The sequence below is a fragment of the Gymnogyps californianus genome, chromosome 1 (assembly GCF_018139145.2).
Source record: "Gymnogyps californianus isolate 813 chromosome 1, ASM1813914v2, whole genome shotgun sequence".
NCBI classification, from domain to species: Eukaryota; Metazoa; Chordata; class Aves; order Accipitriformes; family Cathartidae; genus Gymnogyps; species Gymnogyps californianus.
In genome coordinates this window covers 217,669,764-217,686,597 of record NC_059471.1, presented here as the reverse complement: position 1 = coordinate 217,686,597, position 16,834 = coordinate 217,669,764, and the positions used below count along the sequence as shown (strand labels likewise).

The 16,834-nt window shown below is 45.7% G+C and overlaps 1 protein-coding gene across 2 annotated transcripts in view; it reads right to left on the bottom strand.

Annotated features, from left to right (window-relative positions):
- Positions 1-804: 804 nt before the first annotated feature.
- Positions 805-16,834, bottom strand: part of UBE2H (ubiquitin conjugating enzyme E2 H) — a 54,275-nt gene continuing 38,245 nt past the window's right edge. Inside the window, exons 4-7 of one of the 2 annotated variants that reach the window (XM_050899882.1) lie at positions 15,371-15,410; positions 14,614-14,666; positions 10,062-10,190; positions 805-3,183 (exon numbers count right to left, since the gene is read on the bottom strand). In XM_050899882.1, the coding sequence (XP_050755839.1) occupies positions 3,059-3,183; positions 10,062-10,190; positions 14,614-14,666; positions 15,371-15,410 (347 nt within the window). In that variant the 3' untranslated portion in view covers positions 805-3,058. The remainder of the gene's footprint in view (positions 3,184-10,061; positions 10,191-14,613; positions 14,667-15,370; positions 15,411-16,834) is intronic. The other variant, XM_050899891.1, reaches the window with a different exon arrangement.

Below are 16,834 nucleotides of genomic sequence, written 5' to 3'. Positions count from 1 at the left end.
CTACCCGGGGTCCGTCACGGGCTGGCTGAGAAATTCCCATCACCCCGACAGAGCACAAGGTGACAACACCACTGTTTTCTGAAGAAGAATCAAAAAAACCCTCAGACGACCAAAAAAAAAAAAAAAAAAAAAGAGCTATCTTGCTTTAATATGGCTCCACCTTTTCTTCCAGACTACGTAGGCGTAGTTTTATTTACAGACTGTTTTGGGGGGAAGTTTCTTTTGGGAGAAAGAGGGAGATTTAGGGGGGGGGGGGGGGGGGGGGGGGGGGGGGGGGGGGGGGGGGGGGAAGGTGAAAAACGATGGAGGGGAAGAAGCAGAGGGGTGCAAGGCAGCCAGGAGCAGGTGTTCCCGACCCGCAGAGCAGACCCCAGTCCACCTCAGCCCCCAGAAGCATCTTACATCCAGGACAGATATTTTTTTTTACAAGCAGCATTTTGGCAGCCAGGTTTTCCTCCACCGCTGGGCACAGGGCAACCCTCTGTGCCGGGGCGGTGAGTTTTGCCGCAGCTCGGGAGCGTCGGGAAGAGCCGGGGACACGCGTTTTCGCGGCTCTAGACCCACTGAGCCACCAGCCCGCGCGGCTTGGCCGAGCTCCACGAACCCCGCTGCATCCCTGTGCCCGGGTCAGGAGCTGGCCCTGGCAAACTGCGGCTTTACCGGTATTTTCGGGGGGGGGGAATTCCTGTGTAGCAGAACGCGTGTTTCACAAAAGGAGGGGGGAAACGTGCGAGCGGTTTGATGCACTAAATCCGAGTTAGGGGATGGAGTGACGGGGAAGAAAAACCTGCAAAGGAAGGGGGATGAGGTAATTAGAACACTATTTTTATACAATATTGAAAAAATACAAATTTTTATTGTGATTTTTTTTTTTTTTTTTAATCTTTTAAACTGATATCACCACCCAGCACTTACTCTACTCCTAAGTAGCACCTACAGTAAAGGTTATAGCACAAGCAAACTGCTAGGTCAGCAGATAAGCAAGTTAAACAGTGCCAGCAAAACGTGGCCCCTCCCTCCCCAAAGTAATGAGAAAAACAGCGTGCTAGATAAGAGTTAAGTACACCATTACATGTTAAATAGTTAATATTACCCTTCCGACAAGCCACAAATGCTAGATAGAGAACTTCAGCACAGTCACTAGCCACAGCCCTAACATTACTGCTTTAAAATAAAAAGGGAAAAAGGAGAGGAAAAACCTTTGCTTCATGCCCGTAATTAACATAAAGGAAATTCTTTGTATATTTTTATTAATGAAAATCATGCTAAAGCAAAATGGTACTTTACGAGGTTTTGTTTTTTTTTTCCCAAAAGAAAAAAATAAATTGATTGTGCTTTATGAATTAGAAATAGGATTGTAACCTTCCAACCCCAATGACTCAAAACTTGGTGGCATTTCTAAAGAGGAAAAAAAAAAAAACCAAACAATTCAGGGAAAATGACAAATGTACCAGTCTGACATTCAAAACTCTGCTCGAGAGTTGCTCAGCGTGGGTTGATTTTTTTTTTTTCCATGCACTGTCCTGTAGGTTGCACCACAAATTAAAACATCTTGTCCAAACCCCTCCAAAAACCCAAAAGAATACAGCAGGTAACATTCAGCTTTAAAAATCCATCTTAGTTTGAATCTCCAATGCACAATTATCCAAGTTCAAGTATACCGGCATCCCAGGTAGACATGTACTGTATTAGATTCCATAGCGTTAAAACAAACAAACAAACAAAAATCTCAGCTTGCTGAAAGACACCAGGAGAAATCAAACATTTCAATTCAGAAGGCATCCTGGAAAAAAAAAACCCAAAACAAAACAGAGCAGATTCACTTGCTTCCTCAATTGGTGCTTTTAGGCTTTTTTATTCATCTCAGGTTTTTCTAGATCATATTCTTTGTTAACTTTTAAGAAATTTTAATCCTGTTGTACACACACAAGCAGATGGCTACCAAGCTGGTGCAGAAGGGGGAGGAAAAAAGGAAAATAAAATCAGTGCCGATGGATTCGTGGACTACAGCCAATGGGCCAATCTTCGTGGATCTGAAGCTCTCAGCAAGGCCAATCCATCTGGTCAGAGGACCCTCTTAGGAGATGGAGAGTGTTTGCGAGGTGTTTAACCATACTTCAAGCAAGAGAAAAAAAAGCAAACTTGAAGCCATTAAAGGGCAGCAGTTTCAAAACTATGACAAAGTAAGAGTTTGACTTCACATGTGCTCCAGCTAAATCAAAGCACTGTTCAGAGAGCATCGTTTGTGGTTTGTGTTTTGTTTTTTTGGGTTTTTTTGTTTTGTTTTTTTGTTTTTTTTTTTTTCCTCCCGAAAAGGGAACAGCTCGTAATCCAGACCAAGAAAGCGAATAACATCCAGATGAAGGCTTTCAAAAGTCCCAAAAGCAAATAGACCAGTGGTTGTCAGTCCCTACAGTTCAGAAGGGCAGGCAGGAGTCCACATATAAAAACGGACTTAAAATCCCAGTCAAAATTTTTAAGCTTCAATGCTCTGAATAGCTCCATGCATTTGTATTGTTTGTTTTTATTTCTTTTTTTTGTTGTTGTTTTAAATGTGACTCCACATAAAATACGATCAGCAAGGTTGACCTGAAGGAGCACCTTTTATTCCACTGTCTGATCTACACGGTTAGTATATCATCCCCCAGATTTTATACTTTGAGAAAACGCTGTTCCACGTTAGCATCCAAGGTGGTGTCTTTGGAAACATCGATAAGAAAGCAAACATCTTTTTGCTAACTCCCTACCTACCAGGGCAGCTGTTTTAGCTGACAGTTCAGTAGCACACAAGTTGACTTGGCCAAATGGAATCTGAATGCATGCATTCGGGCTGCATATTGCTACCAAAATGGAATGTGGGAATATGCTATGCACCTCGGGTTCGAGAAATGACCAAGAAAATCAAGATCTAAAGGGTGATATATATATATCAATGCTATTATTCATAAAAACCTTGTTTAGTAATAAAAAAAATTGCTTTGTTTAAATATGAATATTATAGTCTGCTTCTCATGGTTAGGAAATTAGAGTCTCTCTGAAAAGCAGGTTGCCTCTTCTACTACAACTCCATATCCTGAGCCTCATCTTCCGAGAAGTCGGACATGGAGCTCTCAGACGAGCTGTCCCCGGTGCCTTCTTCCTGTTCTTTTAGTGCTTCTTCTGTTGCATATTTCTGAATGTATTCTGTATGTGACAGAAAAGAAAAGACATATAAGCAGCATATATTCAACAGTCAGAGGATGAGTGAGCTACGACTAACGGCTGGTTGGGTCACATCATGCTCGCTAAGTCATATAGGTTACGGTATTTCTCAGGCCAAAGGCAGCATTGTCCAACAACGTGTGAAAACAGCTGCTGGAGACCTTAGAAACGTGCAAGACCCTTGAAAACAAGTACGATCCCAAGACTCTCATGTCAGCGTCACACACACACTCGTAGCTGGAAACAACCGAAGTCCTCCCCGGTATGGTGTATCTCGCTTAATAGGACACGATTCGATTTACTGTCAAAATAGGAGCTACCGTGGTGACCTAGAGAACAAGCCTAAAAGCCATCAAGATGTCACTATACAGCCTGACTTTAAGAAATGAAGATCTGAGAGTTTAAACCGACAGGGCAGAACAACCATCACCGAAGCCAAGCTGAGAGCCAGACTAAACTTCCAGACTAAACTCAGCATAAGCAGAGTGTAAAGAAGGATGGACAGAGAAAGCAGAGCAGAAGACTACTACAGGAATAGCTGCACCTTTTTTTTTTTTTTTTTTTTTTTTAAATAAAAAGCAAAAGCTCCCTCCTGCAGCCCTAAAATAAACATGGGTCTGCCCCAGGCTCTGTTTTCAAAGCACAACTCTTGCAACCTGCTTCACATCTGGTTTTAGCTGGGACAGAGTTAACTCTCTTCTTATTAGCTGGTACAGTGCCGTGTTTTGGATTTAGTGTGAGAATGATGTTGATAACACGCTGATGTTTTAGTTGTTGCTAAGTAGCGCTTATCCTGAGTTAAGGATTTCTCCGTTTCCCCTGCTCTGCCAGCAAGCAGGTGTGCAAGGAGCTGGGAGGGAGCACAGCCGGGGCAGCTGACCCCAACTAGCCAGAGGGGTATTCCATACCATGGAACGTCATGCCCAGTATATAAACTGGGGGGAGCTGGCCGGGAGGCGGGGATCACGGCTCTGGCATCAGTCAGTGTGCATCACTGTGTTTTTTCCTTCCCCCACCCCCCTTTTTTTTTTTATATATTCCTTTTCATTACTATTATTATATTTCATTATTACTATTGTAGTATTATATTTTACTTTAGTTATTAAACTGTTCTTATCTCAACCCACGAGTTTTACTTTGTTTTTCCTTTCCTCCTCCTCACCCCACTGGGAGGGGTGGAGGGGGAAGCGGCCGCGTGGTGCTGAGTTGCTGACTGGGGTTAAACCACGCCAACATCAGACAGCAGCCATAGGATTAGCTGCGAAGGACCCGCAGGCAGCCCTCCGCGGGGAGAAGGGCCACCGCGCTGCAGGTCACCGATGGAAACCGTGTCTCACAGCGGGGTCCAAACCACACTGGCTCTAGGCACCCAGATCAACACCTTGAACTTCAGCCAGGAGCAAGCAGGAAGCTGTACAGCCAGCAGGAAAACTGGTTGACTGGGATTCCTGCAGGCAGGTGAAGTAACCGCTGCCAACCGTGGCTTGTGTGGCTTCCACGGTCACCTCTGTGCAGAGGGACAGAGCAAAAAGGCAACACGAAGTGGATCAGATCAGTCAGACTGAGTCTGGCAACCCCTTTCCTTCTTTCGTGGCTGCAGGAGGCTCCTGCAGTGTCCTCGCCAAGATCTGAGGAAGGGCTGGTGTCCCCAGCAGGCAGGCTACCTTGAGCAGAGAAAGCCTGTTCCTGACACACAGGCAAGTGCGCAGAATGGAGCAAGGGTGAAAACTGGGCACAAAACTGGGCTGAAGAAGGGGTGCTCAGCCTCAACTTTCAAGTCTTCCTCTTATTTATCTCCTCTTTTCCACCTCACACTGAGAAAGCAGCTTCATCTTATGAAGAAGTGATGTAACCTCAGTATCCCGACAGCACATCTTCCACACCGCAGTTCACGCACTTCAGGGAGGAGAGGGGTGTTGTGCTCACACTGCCACTGGGGAATTACAGTTGCGAACTCGTTATCTTTCCAGATATGAAGGCACTAAAATACAACAAAGCCTCCTCCAAACAGCAGTATTAAAAAACTGAAGAAAGAGGGAATACCACCATCCCTTTGTGCTCGAAGATGAGCCCCTGCACAGAAACGTGACTGTCACGTCCCAGTCCCAGCAGCCATCCCAACTGTACGTTCTTTAATTCCTCCCAGGGAATGAGGTCCACAAGGAGCATCTCTCCTCCAGGAGCGCGGATCACTGTTTTTTATTCCATACTGGTATCGGCAGGTGGATGCACTGACAAAGCTGGGGGAGGATGCATCTAATGCCAGATAACCAAGTGCTACAACACAGGTTTTAAAGACTGTGCTTTGCAGAGCCTGGCTGTTCTTAAAGCTGTCCCTCTCTCCCTCTGCGCTTCCATCCTTCGGCCTAGTGGAAGGGACAATACTCTGCAAGAGATCTGCATCATCATCATGGTTTTTTCCGCATTTCTGGAGCTGACGTAGGGACACTGAGCCCGAACATATCACTCTGAGTTCAGGAGCATAGGAAGGACAGAGCAACCCGAAGCCAACATTTCATGGAGGAATTCCCAGGATGGAGCAGCTGGTGGCCTTGGCAGACCTGCTCCACCCTGGAAAAGCTGAGAGAGCTGGCTGGAAGGTGCTGCTGAGCACAGTGAGCTTCAGCTTCTCCATCTAATGACGCACACAGTTTCAGTCTGACTGCTCAATATACATTATTAAGCTGCTCACTCGGACTACAGAAGCAGCTGTTCAAATCTGTTTTACAAGAACTTGTTAAGAACTGATAAAGCATTGAAGGCAGCTATGTAAACACCAGGAAGCACGGAGCACTCAAGGTCTTGAATTGCCCTCAAGCTGCTGGAGCCCACGTAGTATCAACAGAAAAGCACCCTTGCGCTCCATCCTCAGGTCCTGGCCACTGAGAACCCCATTCTTGGAAGGTGCTTGCCCGTGTCACCATGGAGCCTGGGCCCTGCCTGATCACGTCTCCTGCCTGTACCGGAGAACAGGAGTTGCAGAGTCTCAGGCAGGGACCATCTGCCAAAAGAGATGGACACTGCAAAGTGAGAAGAATCGGTGCGACAGACCTAACACTTTAAAGATGAGAGGGACTAACTGAAGGAGGGACCTGAAAAAGCAGCATGTCTTCAGAGAATTTAGACGGGAAGGTGGGTTGGCAGTAGATGACAAGCAGAGCTAAGGAGATGGGATGCCGACACGACATATCCTTGTAGCAGCTACTCCCTTCCCATACCTATCCAAGAATTAGTCTCCCTCTGGAAAAGGGGTGTTTACCCAGGTAAGTTGTTATTCCTTGCACAGTCCAGCAAAGGGAACCCAAGTTCCTTTGCTGTAAGACTCTGGATGTCCTTGGATGACAAAGGCAACCCCTTAGTGGGCACCGTAGAAATACATTCCCTCTATGCTTACCCCAAATCCACCTAAACAACTGCTGTAGCTGCCTCAGGAGTCCCCAAACAGAGTAGCCACAAGCCAGTGACCATGGCAGGATAGGAGGCCAGCAGCGCTTCTTCACTGACTACTTCAAGTGCGCTCTGGGCTGCTGGAGATTCGGACATGGAAGCCACTGTTTCTTACTGTTGGAAAAGGCCTGCTTGCGCCTAACTTGAAGCACTTCAAACTTAAAATGCCATCTTCTACCCAGGAAAGCTACCAAGCCTCTGGGCTGGGTTTTTCTGAAGGTTTAATCTGGGAAAGGTCAAACTTCCAGGGAGCTTCTCTGCTGAATATTGTACTGAACTTGGACCTTCAGTCTATTAGGGGAAGAAAACGGTAACATCTAAATAATACTGACAAACCGTCTTCCACAGAAGCCTGTTCACATCATGAAGGGAAAGCCTTGATGCACCCATTCCTACAAGGGAAACACCGCTTTGATTCATCTGTTTTTAAACCCTGGAGGAACAAGAACAAGCTGTGGTTGCACCTCGTGGCTGGTACGTGCCTGTGAGCTACACTGGTGTTTCAAAGGACTCTACTGGAACTTCAGAGCTGACACGTGGGATGGGAGAACTGCTCCCAGAGACGTCCTCTGCTCCCAGCAAACACTCAGCCTGCCCCTCAGTACCCTTCAGCTGCTGTTACTCACCGCTCCCACCCTCCCAAAAGAAGTTTTCATATTAGATCTACCAAAGAGGAGGAAAAAGCAGCACACACCGGAGTTAAGCGCCAATTCCCAGCAGCTCAGCACAAGCAAACGTTGAGCCTTTTTTGCGTATCTGAAGCTCACCCTCTGGTGCTCTTCCAGTGATCAGGCAAGCCGTCTCAGCAAGCACTGTCAGGGAGATTTTAAAGGAGCACTTGGCTCTGTGTCCATGAACTACTTCACCTACCTGAAGGCTCCAATGCCTTCTAACAATCACAGCCTCCAGCTGTCATTGGTCACATTAACAGACATTTACAAGTTTCACGATAAATCCTTACTTGTTTGGGTCTCACACCAAGAATCACAGGAACTACAAAGCTTGGGCCACATCTCTAAGTCTATGCCCATCTCTTCACTACCACCATGTCAAACAACTGTTCTATGCGCTCATAACTAAAAAATGAAGAAAAGCAGCAATAAATTATGTATTTGCACTACTGAGTTTCCCAGAGCAGAGAAGCCGCTACAATCCATTGCATCAATTTTAACATGTCCAAGGCTATTTTTAAAAACGCTACAATATGAAGAATGACAGTGTGTAGCTCTATCTTATACTTGTCACGCAAGCCTGGGAAGAGACAGCAGAGGCAGGACTCTTGAGTATATGGAACATGAGACACGTTACAAGCACTTAAAACTCCTTCCAGATCATCTTCACGGCCTGTACCTGGCTGTCAGGATGGAAACGAGGGAGCAGACTATCCCATTTAGCCTCCCTGAGGGATGTCCTCAGATCTTCCTTGAAGCACCTGCTGTTGGCTAGCACCAGTTTATTTGCTTTTTTCAAGGGGGTATCTTTTTTTATTCCTGTTTCATTAAAGCATAGACGACACCCAAAGTGTCCCTTGTGTTGGCCCTGGAGATTTTATCTGACAAACCATTTTTCCTGGAAGCTTTGTCATATGAAAAAAAGGCAGTGGACTTCAGGATATTGAGCAGGCCAGATCTGCAGGGTAGTTCTTACCATCCTGTCATGCAGCTGTCAGAGGAGTCAAGCAAAGTGGGCTGAATAACTCAGTATTTAAATCACAGCTTTGCTTAGCCTCATTTGTAGTTCCACCTTCAAACAAAAATTTCAGCTGATGAAGAGTCATTTCGCATCAGAACAAAGTGACTCGAGGTTTAACCACTCTGGAGTGACGTGGCAGAGCTGATGGAAGGACTCCACCACCAAATCTCACGTCTTTCTGGGATACCTGCGCTCTCCGAACAAGAGCGAGCTTTCACAATGCTCCGTTAGGAATGCTGCTGGCCCCCCTCACACCGGGAAGACGATTAGATCGTGCTGCTCATGGAGGCTCTCCTTGTTGAACAGGCCCTGCAAACCTTTCTGGCTTTCTGGCAGGGCTCCCACGGACAAACAAGTCTTACGGTTATTCAGTAACCAAAAGAAACACCCCCCCTCCAAAAAAAAACCACAGGTGGTCATGGTCTCTTAAAAACTTAGTTGAAGACCAAATCTAGGCCAAAGGCTGTAAATTTCCCACCGCTAGATTGAACGCCGATTGTATTCAGTGGATCAGGGCAGAGATAAAGTCCATGGTTTTGCCATAGGCTTGTCACATCAGGAAATGGTGCCCTGCTCCTGCCTGCAGGCAGCTGATTCTAGGGAAGGCAGAGCGCAAATTTAAAGTGCAATTCTTATTTTTTAATCTTATTTCTTATGTTTGCAAGACTAATTCAATTTGTGTCTCACTTACCAACTTGCTAGGACAGTCCTTCTATCGCCAGGCTTATCCAAAGTATTTGAGAGTCCTTACTGGGAGCCTTCCCTGATCCCAAGGAGGCACTGACTCTATTTCTCAGCCTTGTCTAACATGTCCTTCCAACCCTTCCAGGAGCAGACACACCAGCACCCTCACCAGCTCTGCCAGCGCTCACATACCCTCACCAGTCACTGTTAATGTTTAGCCTGGGCTCCCCCAGCCGAGTTACACGCCTGTGACCACATCCTGCTCACACTGCTCACAGGATAAATCATTCCCTTCCTCTTTGAAGGCACCTTTGACACGTCAAAGCTCATAACCCTGTTTGGTAGTCTAGATTAAACTCCTCCAGTTCTTTCCCTCTCTCTTCTTAAGACACATCTTCAAGACCGTCTGCCCTTGTTACACCCTGCCAGACTTTACTAATTGGTCTGCAGCTTTCTTAAATGGCAGTCCCTGAACCGGGCACAGCACTAGTAAGCCTCGGCTGGACTAGGAAGTAGCAAGGAAGGATTATTTGGCATTTACCGAAAATTCCTGCTCTGTCACAGTACAAAAGTGCTTTCTGCCCACAGCATCACCGATTCCTTGATTGCTGCTCTCAGATCACTTTCCACAGAACTGCTAACAAGCCACTTTCTAACCAGTGCAACTGGATGCTCCCATTTCAGTTTAGCACTTTTCCTTGTCCCTTCTTCGGTCGCACACCTTTTCTTCCAAATCATTTCTTCAATCTCTCAAAATCGTGTTGAATCCTAACCCAGTCTGCTTACAGCCTTCCCTGCTTAGGGTCTGCTAATGATTTAAAAACCCTGCCCCACATACTGCATACACCAGCTTTAGTCTTCAAGCAGCAACAGTTCATCCACTCCTTACTTCAGACTACCCCCATTTAAAATGGGCAGGGACCCCGTAATGGGAAGGAATGGGCGCCGACACACAAACGTACAGCAAAGACCTCATTCCCCCAGGGTGGAATCACAGTAACACCACTCATTCCGCAATATGTTATTTACATCCTTACCTTTAATTTTCTGTTTGTACTCTTCTGGTCGGTGGAGGTACATGGCTGCAGCATCACCATTTAGAGGATCTATAGGGTTAGGATAGGCCAGCAGCTGGGGCAGGAACGATTCAAATATATTGGTGAGATCTGCAAGTGAAAGACACAGTTGTTCATGTCCACAGACCCACAGTCAGTCCGATTAATCATCCTGCAAGCACCGGCACTGAAACAGCATCACAAAGCTTCAAGGGCAAATGCACTGAAAATCTGGGCACAAGTTAAAATAAAGGAAACTGCATCGGGGAAAGCACATACACGGCTGATAAGAGAGCTGCTGGTACTGCTGGAGGTATGCTGCAGCTCCTCAGCTAATCACACAAACTAGACATCCCAACAATGTAGATACAGGTATCTGTAGGTTAAGCAAAGAAGTGGAAGGACACAATTGCCTTGTTTCCCACTGAGGCTCAGCCCTGGCTTAAAAAAAAAAGGAAAAAAAGAAAAAACAAACAGGGCTGTGCTTCACCCCTCACTGAATTCTTCTCCTATTTCTGCCTCCCTCTATTACCGTCTTTAAATGTCTTATGCTCCATGACTAAATTGATATATCTCAAGCATAAACCATCTTCCAAAGTGCTTTAGATGATTGTGTTAATAGAAAGAGCAACCAACAAGTCCCTCCTCCAACTCAAAACAATTCGCAGAATGTGAAGAGCTCACATTAACACCTTGGTGCCAGTTGGCATCTGTCACTAAATAATCCACAACAGGAAACATACTTCTGGTGCTGATGAGTAATTGTGGATACACGAAACCCTCTTCCCACATCCCTACGACGAGAAGCACCACACTTCAGCAGTGGGGGTGTTCAGAAACAAGCCCTGCGTCATCATTTCTCCTCGGGGGCTTCAGAAGGACCACGCGCACCCACGCAGAGCGGAGATTAAACCCCCAGTGCCGGGCTGTGTGCCAGGTTTTGCTTTAGCCACTGGAGAGCTGCTGATACAGGCAGACCAGCATTCGTTGTGTGGGGTTTTCTGCTGGGTTTTGTTTGTGAATATTCGACACATCTTTTATCAGGATCCCCCTTTCCTCCCTAATTAAAGGGAGTGTCTCTTTCCTGGTGGCAGAGAAATCCTGCCCGTGGATGAGCATCACCCGTCCCCTCTAGCGTCGATCAAAGTGGAGCTGTCAGAAGGGAAGCCCAACGCTCCGCTCCCCAGGATCCATCACGTGAGCAGTTTAGCCATCTCAACCTGCCTCTTTACAGGAACAAGGCTGTGTGACTATTCCTGAGCCCAGCCATCACCACGCCTCATGGAGCTGCTAAATTCAACCAGATCTGACAGTGGGCAGGGATCTCAGAGCCCTTAACTTCCTAAAAGATTCATCAAAAATGGGTGGGCAGGTAGGGGGGAGAGATCTCCAAGTGCTCTCCCTGTGCAAACGGTTACTCCAGCTCCGGGCTGCAGCCATAGAAAACCAGGCTCTAACTCCATCGCCAGTGAAGATACAGCCCCAGAAGAGCTGCACAGTAGGTCCAGGCAGATCTTCGCCATTGCCCCATGTTACCACCTCTGCAGATTGACCCACGAGTGTGCTTATTTGATCTTACTCATTGAGTCTCCTTTGATCCTCTTGTTTTGTCAGTTCTTCCCTCCTTCATCAACACGTCCGGGACGTACAGACACTGTGCTACAACCACCTCAGTTGCCCATTCAGCGTAAACCCTGCTGAGCAGGAGGAAAGGCAGTGGCTTTCTATACTCGGGAGCGTAGGGTTCATTATAGCTGATACCGCATCACCCAATTGCAAAAAGTAATGATATTGATTGCTACGGATAGCAATCGGCTGGTCTCCGCTATACAGGGACACCACTAAGAAATAAGGTGTTTTTACCCTGAAATCTCTTTCCGCTATATAGAAGCTGTTGCCCTTTCCAATATTGGCTGAGGACAGTGATGAAGCACTTCAGAGCGCACACGGTGCCTTGACCAAGTTTGCCATGGCTGGCACGCTGAACAGCCAGGTGCCACCAGCTCCTTCTAGGATGAGGCACAACAGCAACCGGAAGAAGGATCCTAATCCAAAAAGGGACCACAAAAACCAGTGAGAATGCTCTATAAGAATACTTTCTGCCATGGTAGTGGCTTGTCCTTGGTAAAGCAATTAACCCTCCTAGGGAGTGGGTTCAGACACTATCAGCGAGAAGCTGGGTCAAGTCTCTCCATGGAGCACGCTTAGATCAAGTATTTCTTTGTGGCCGTTAGACAACTAAAGTCTCATGTAGGCTGAGCAAGCAGAGCCCTGGGAGGTCCCCATGGCTCACAGGACACACTGCAGGGATTTTTCTTTTCTAAGAGAGCTCAGTAATTTCCCCCTTCTTTCAAATCCCCAAAAGTGGCATTGGCTTAGCAGGAACTAGTTGAACATGTGCAGGAAGCCCAACCATAGCACTAAGGACTTGATACTTCATTGGGGAAGGAGAGGGAATCTAACCATGAAGTCCTCACCAATTTACTGGTAGCTATTCTGGGTCTCTTCCACCTTAGTTGCTCCTTGAATTATCTGACCCATATCCTCTGCCAGCACAGGAGCACTCTGGTTTAATGGGGTGACACTCCAAACAACACAGCTGTGCTGACAGGCACCGGGGAATATTATTTCCCCCTTTTCATTTCATGTTCAGAAATGGGCCACCTCCTTATTTCACATAAGGAGGCAAAGCCCTGGAAGTGAAGAGGTGATGTAGGCACTCCAGTGTTTGGTGACTTCTGAGTGAAGGGGCAGAGTGAATGCAGTCACCCCAGTGTCCTCCCTGCAGCTTCAAGGCATCCTGCCGCAAGGCAAGGGAAGTTTGCAATAAGATGACTGTCAAGCGATGCACTTTCTAATGCCAAGTTTCACCGGTTACTGTGGAAGGTGCTCTGTACAGAATACACACCTGATACCTTCAAGATGCCTAACACCTACCACTGATATTGCAAGGAAAAATGCAGAAGATTTGTGCAAGCTCGCTGATATTAATACATCACAAGCATAATAAATACCAAGCTGTTTTTTCTACCTTTACGAGCAACAATGGTGACAAAAATACAGCAGCACTCATTAGGAAACCTCTCACAGAAAGCCTTCCTATGAAATTGTTTGGAAATAGTGCAGAAACCCCACTGTGGCCATTTGTGAGAGCATGCTGCAGAACAGAGAGGCTATCCATGCATGTCTTCCAAAGCAAAACCCAGACTGCCAGAGCACAAAAACCACCACCGCAGTTAACACTGGAGTGATTTTCTTTTGTCCAGCCATTCCCACAATCTGCAGGTGGCATTTAAGGCTGTGGAACAGCAGCACACGCTGCACTGAGCTGGATTCTGCTGCTGACTGAACCATGCAGGTTCATCCCCAGCAGAGGGCTCGGTTTGCTAACACCACTTTAATTCCTCCGCCTAACACCACTTTAATTCCTCCGCCTCGCATCAGATCCTCCCAGGACACAAGAGCATCCTCTTCCTCCATTAGCAACACCACCTGGGTCACGGCTAAGCTGACCTCTCACAACAAAACCATGTGAAGTGTACGCCATGCATCTACAACATGAGGACTTCAGGCATTCTGATGAGGAGTAAAGTTCAACAAGTTGCTATAGCAATTTCCCACCCAGGATTCACCAAGTCTGGTATTTCCTTACAAATTGTGCTTGCGAGGAAGGTGAAGTAGCTTGTCTCTCTAGCAACTGCTTCAAAGCTTCAACTTACATAGGTAAAATCAGTTTTTCATGGAAGAACGTGACGGATTTGATGTGCATATTCCCCTGAATACTCTTCCACAAAGCATAACTGGAACATCTGAAGAAGTTCACGTTTTTAAAATGCAGCCAACCTAGACTAGATACTCAGCGGTATTCCTTTTAACAATTTCAGCTTTCCCTAAATGCTATTTTAACAGGTCTTCAGCTACCAGCTGATCTTTTTATATCTCTAAAAAGGAGACTTATAGCCAGAAACAACCTAACAGGAAACCCAAGACATTCTGCAGCAAACAGTGCAGTCATTAGATGCAATACCACCTCCTAGCCTGCAATGAAATGATGCTGCCATGACAAATAGGAACAGTTTCTGGTGCCAGCTTCTGTAGAAGTGGGATCATAGCCTTGTGCACAAAGAATACCAGCTCGAATGCACGTACAAAACGTGGATGGGGTAGCTGGAACTAGGTTTCACTTTAGATACAGTCACTCCTCTCTTTCAATGCTGAATCATGGCAGGGTACTGTTGTGCAGTTGCCAGACAATGCCAAGCAATGGATTGAGTGATCCTTTGTGAGGTCTATGGAATATTTTCGCCTCTCTGCCATAAAAACAGGTTACAAAAATATTTTCACACAAAAATCTTATTTTTCACGTGATCTTGGCTCAGTGAGGAGTCTAAAACTTCAGTAAAAAAAAAAAAACAAAACAAACCACCAAAGCAAAAGTTGGCCTAAGATCATCTGTCTCCAGCAAGCTGTGTTATCTTAACACACCAAATACGGATGTTCACGTGATCAGCTTTCAGGGAAATACCAAACTCACCGTAGAGAGCTGTCCAAGTTTGATTGATTACATCTAGACATACAGTTCCTGACCTGAAACATATGGAAAGGATGGAATTAAACACAGTCACACTCAAAATTACTCTGGGGATTTAATAAAATCCACCCCCTCCCTTCCCCTGCCCTGCCTCTGCCCCACTGTTTCAGATAAGCTATGATTTACTCTTATCTTGTGGTTAATAGAGGGGCAGCCTTTCACTACACGGATCTTCATACTCTGCACAAAAGAAAGTAAATGGGAGCCTTTACTGAATTAGCTGGTCCATATGGGCCTCTGCTGGAGAGACTGAAGCATAGGTGGCTCCCCTTAACAAACCTTAACTGAAAAAAATGGGGCAAAACATCCTATGTTTTGAAGAATTTTAGTATAGACGTGAACTTCGGCTAAAGAGGGAGCTATGGCTTAGCTGACGCTGTACCTTGTTTCTAGAAAGCTGGCAAGATGCCAGCGAGGAGGGGGACTGGCAACCTTGAATTTTCTGTAAATGAAGCATGTTGCAATACAAAGACCACATCTGCAAGAAAGTCTGCAGCATGCAGCTCTCTAGTCTTGCCCACAGCCTGACCCACTCCTGAAAGTTAACTTGCGACAACATCTACTTCCATCAAATCCCCCACTCTGGACTCTTAGATTGATGAAAGCGTTATTCAATCCATCAGCGTATTATTGCTAAGCCAAAATACAGTTACAATTAGACGAACTCCTTAGAAAAACCACACACTAGGGATCTACTTACGCTTCGTCAATGTTGGGATGGAAAATTTTATTCATGAATCCTGCAAAGAGACACACTGGTAAATAGCAGAAAACAGCCGAAGTTTTTCTTGTTGTTACTGGGTTTTTTGGGTTTTTTTTTTGTTTTTTGTGGGTTTTTTGTTTTTTGTTTTTTTTTACAAGAGAAGTCTGGAATTTACTGAACAAGGACTCATCTGACTAGTTTCAAAGAAAACTCAGCCTTAGCTATATATAGCTATGTAACCTTTAAAATACGCAGGCAACATTCTGACCCTAGGGTCCTTGTCCATTCCCTCGAAATTCAGCAAAACCCTCTGCTTACAGTGCAACCGTACCGCAAACGTTTTGTGGTTCAGTATTATCTTGAAAAGAACTGCCCATCAGCACAATCGAGCACCCGCATCTGATGAAGTGTTTTTAAAAGCTGCCAGGATCTTTTGAATAAACACTAAACACAAAACTAAAGCTCAACATTTGCTTTAAGATTAAATTTTTTTTTTTTAATGTCTCCCAACAAAGATTTTTCTATGAACTTGAAGTCGCAACATTGGTCTGCATTTGTAAGCCGCTCAGGGGCACAGACTGGTGCAGAGAGCTAATACTTCAAGTTTTGCATCAATACAGCAATTAATTCATCAGTTGGTACCTCTGGTCTCCTAGAAAAGAAAACACCTCAGATGCCAGGTCTAGAATGAGAAAGCTCTTCTTGGCTTTGTCCACGTTTCAGACTTCTAGAATTGATAGTGCTTTCTTTCTTTGTTCCGACTTGCAAATTAAATTGTTAAACAAAATCCTGTGGTTTCAACACTTACGACATCACAGTAGAAGATGCCTCACACTAAGGACTGCATCTGACAGCAGCAGCTAGAGGTAAGCCATGTTCTCCAGCTGCCTACTTTAACCTCAAGTTGAAGACAGATGGCACCTCAAAAACATTCCCGTCTTCTCTCACAAATAGAGTTTATAAAACAAAGATATTAAAGGAATTATAACACACCATACTTGACACCATAACCTGCGTAGAAGTAAAGCACATCCACCCCAAAAGCAAAGGTGTTTCAGATAATGGCTACGACTGGATGCAGAATCCAGCTTCCAAACTCTTCCCTTTCCTTTCAATAGGAGGAACCCAAATACCCAGGTGTGGGACACATCCCCAGCACAGAACGGACACAGTGCATGGATACAAAACTGGGTTTTCAAATTATTTCACTGCCAAACAGACTGAGTATTCCTATATGCTTCTGCTGGCTGAATCATTTGGGCTCTGCCCAGAAGGGCTGCTGCAACCTTTGTTTCTGTACCAGGTTAAGCTGCTTCCAGATCTCAATGTTGATTTTTTTTCAGAACTTAAAATAAAACCTTCTTTCCTCTGTTGTACTGCCATCTCGCAGCCTGTAAAGCCCTACAAACACTGCCCATGCGGGAATCGCGCCTTTCTGCAATAAGCAGAAATCTACTTAAG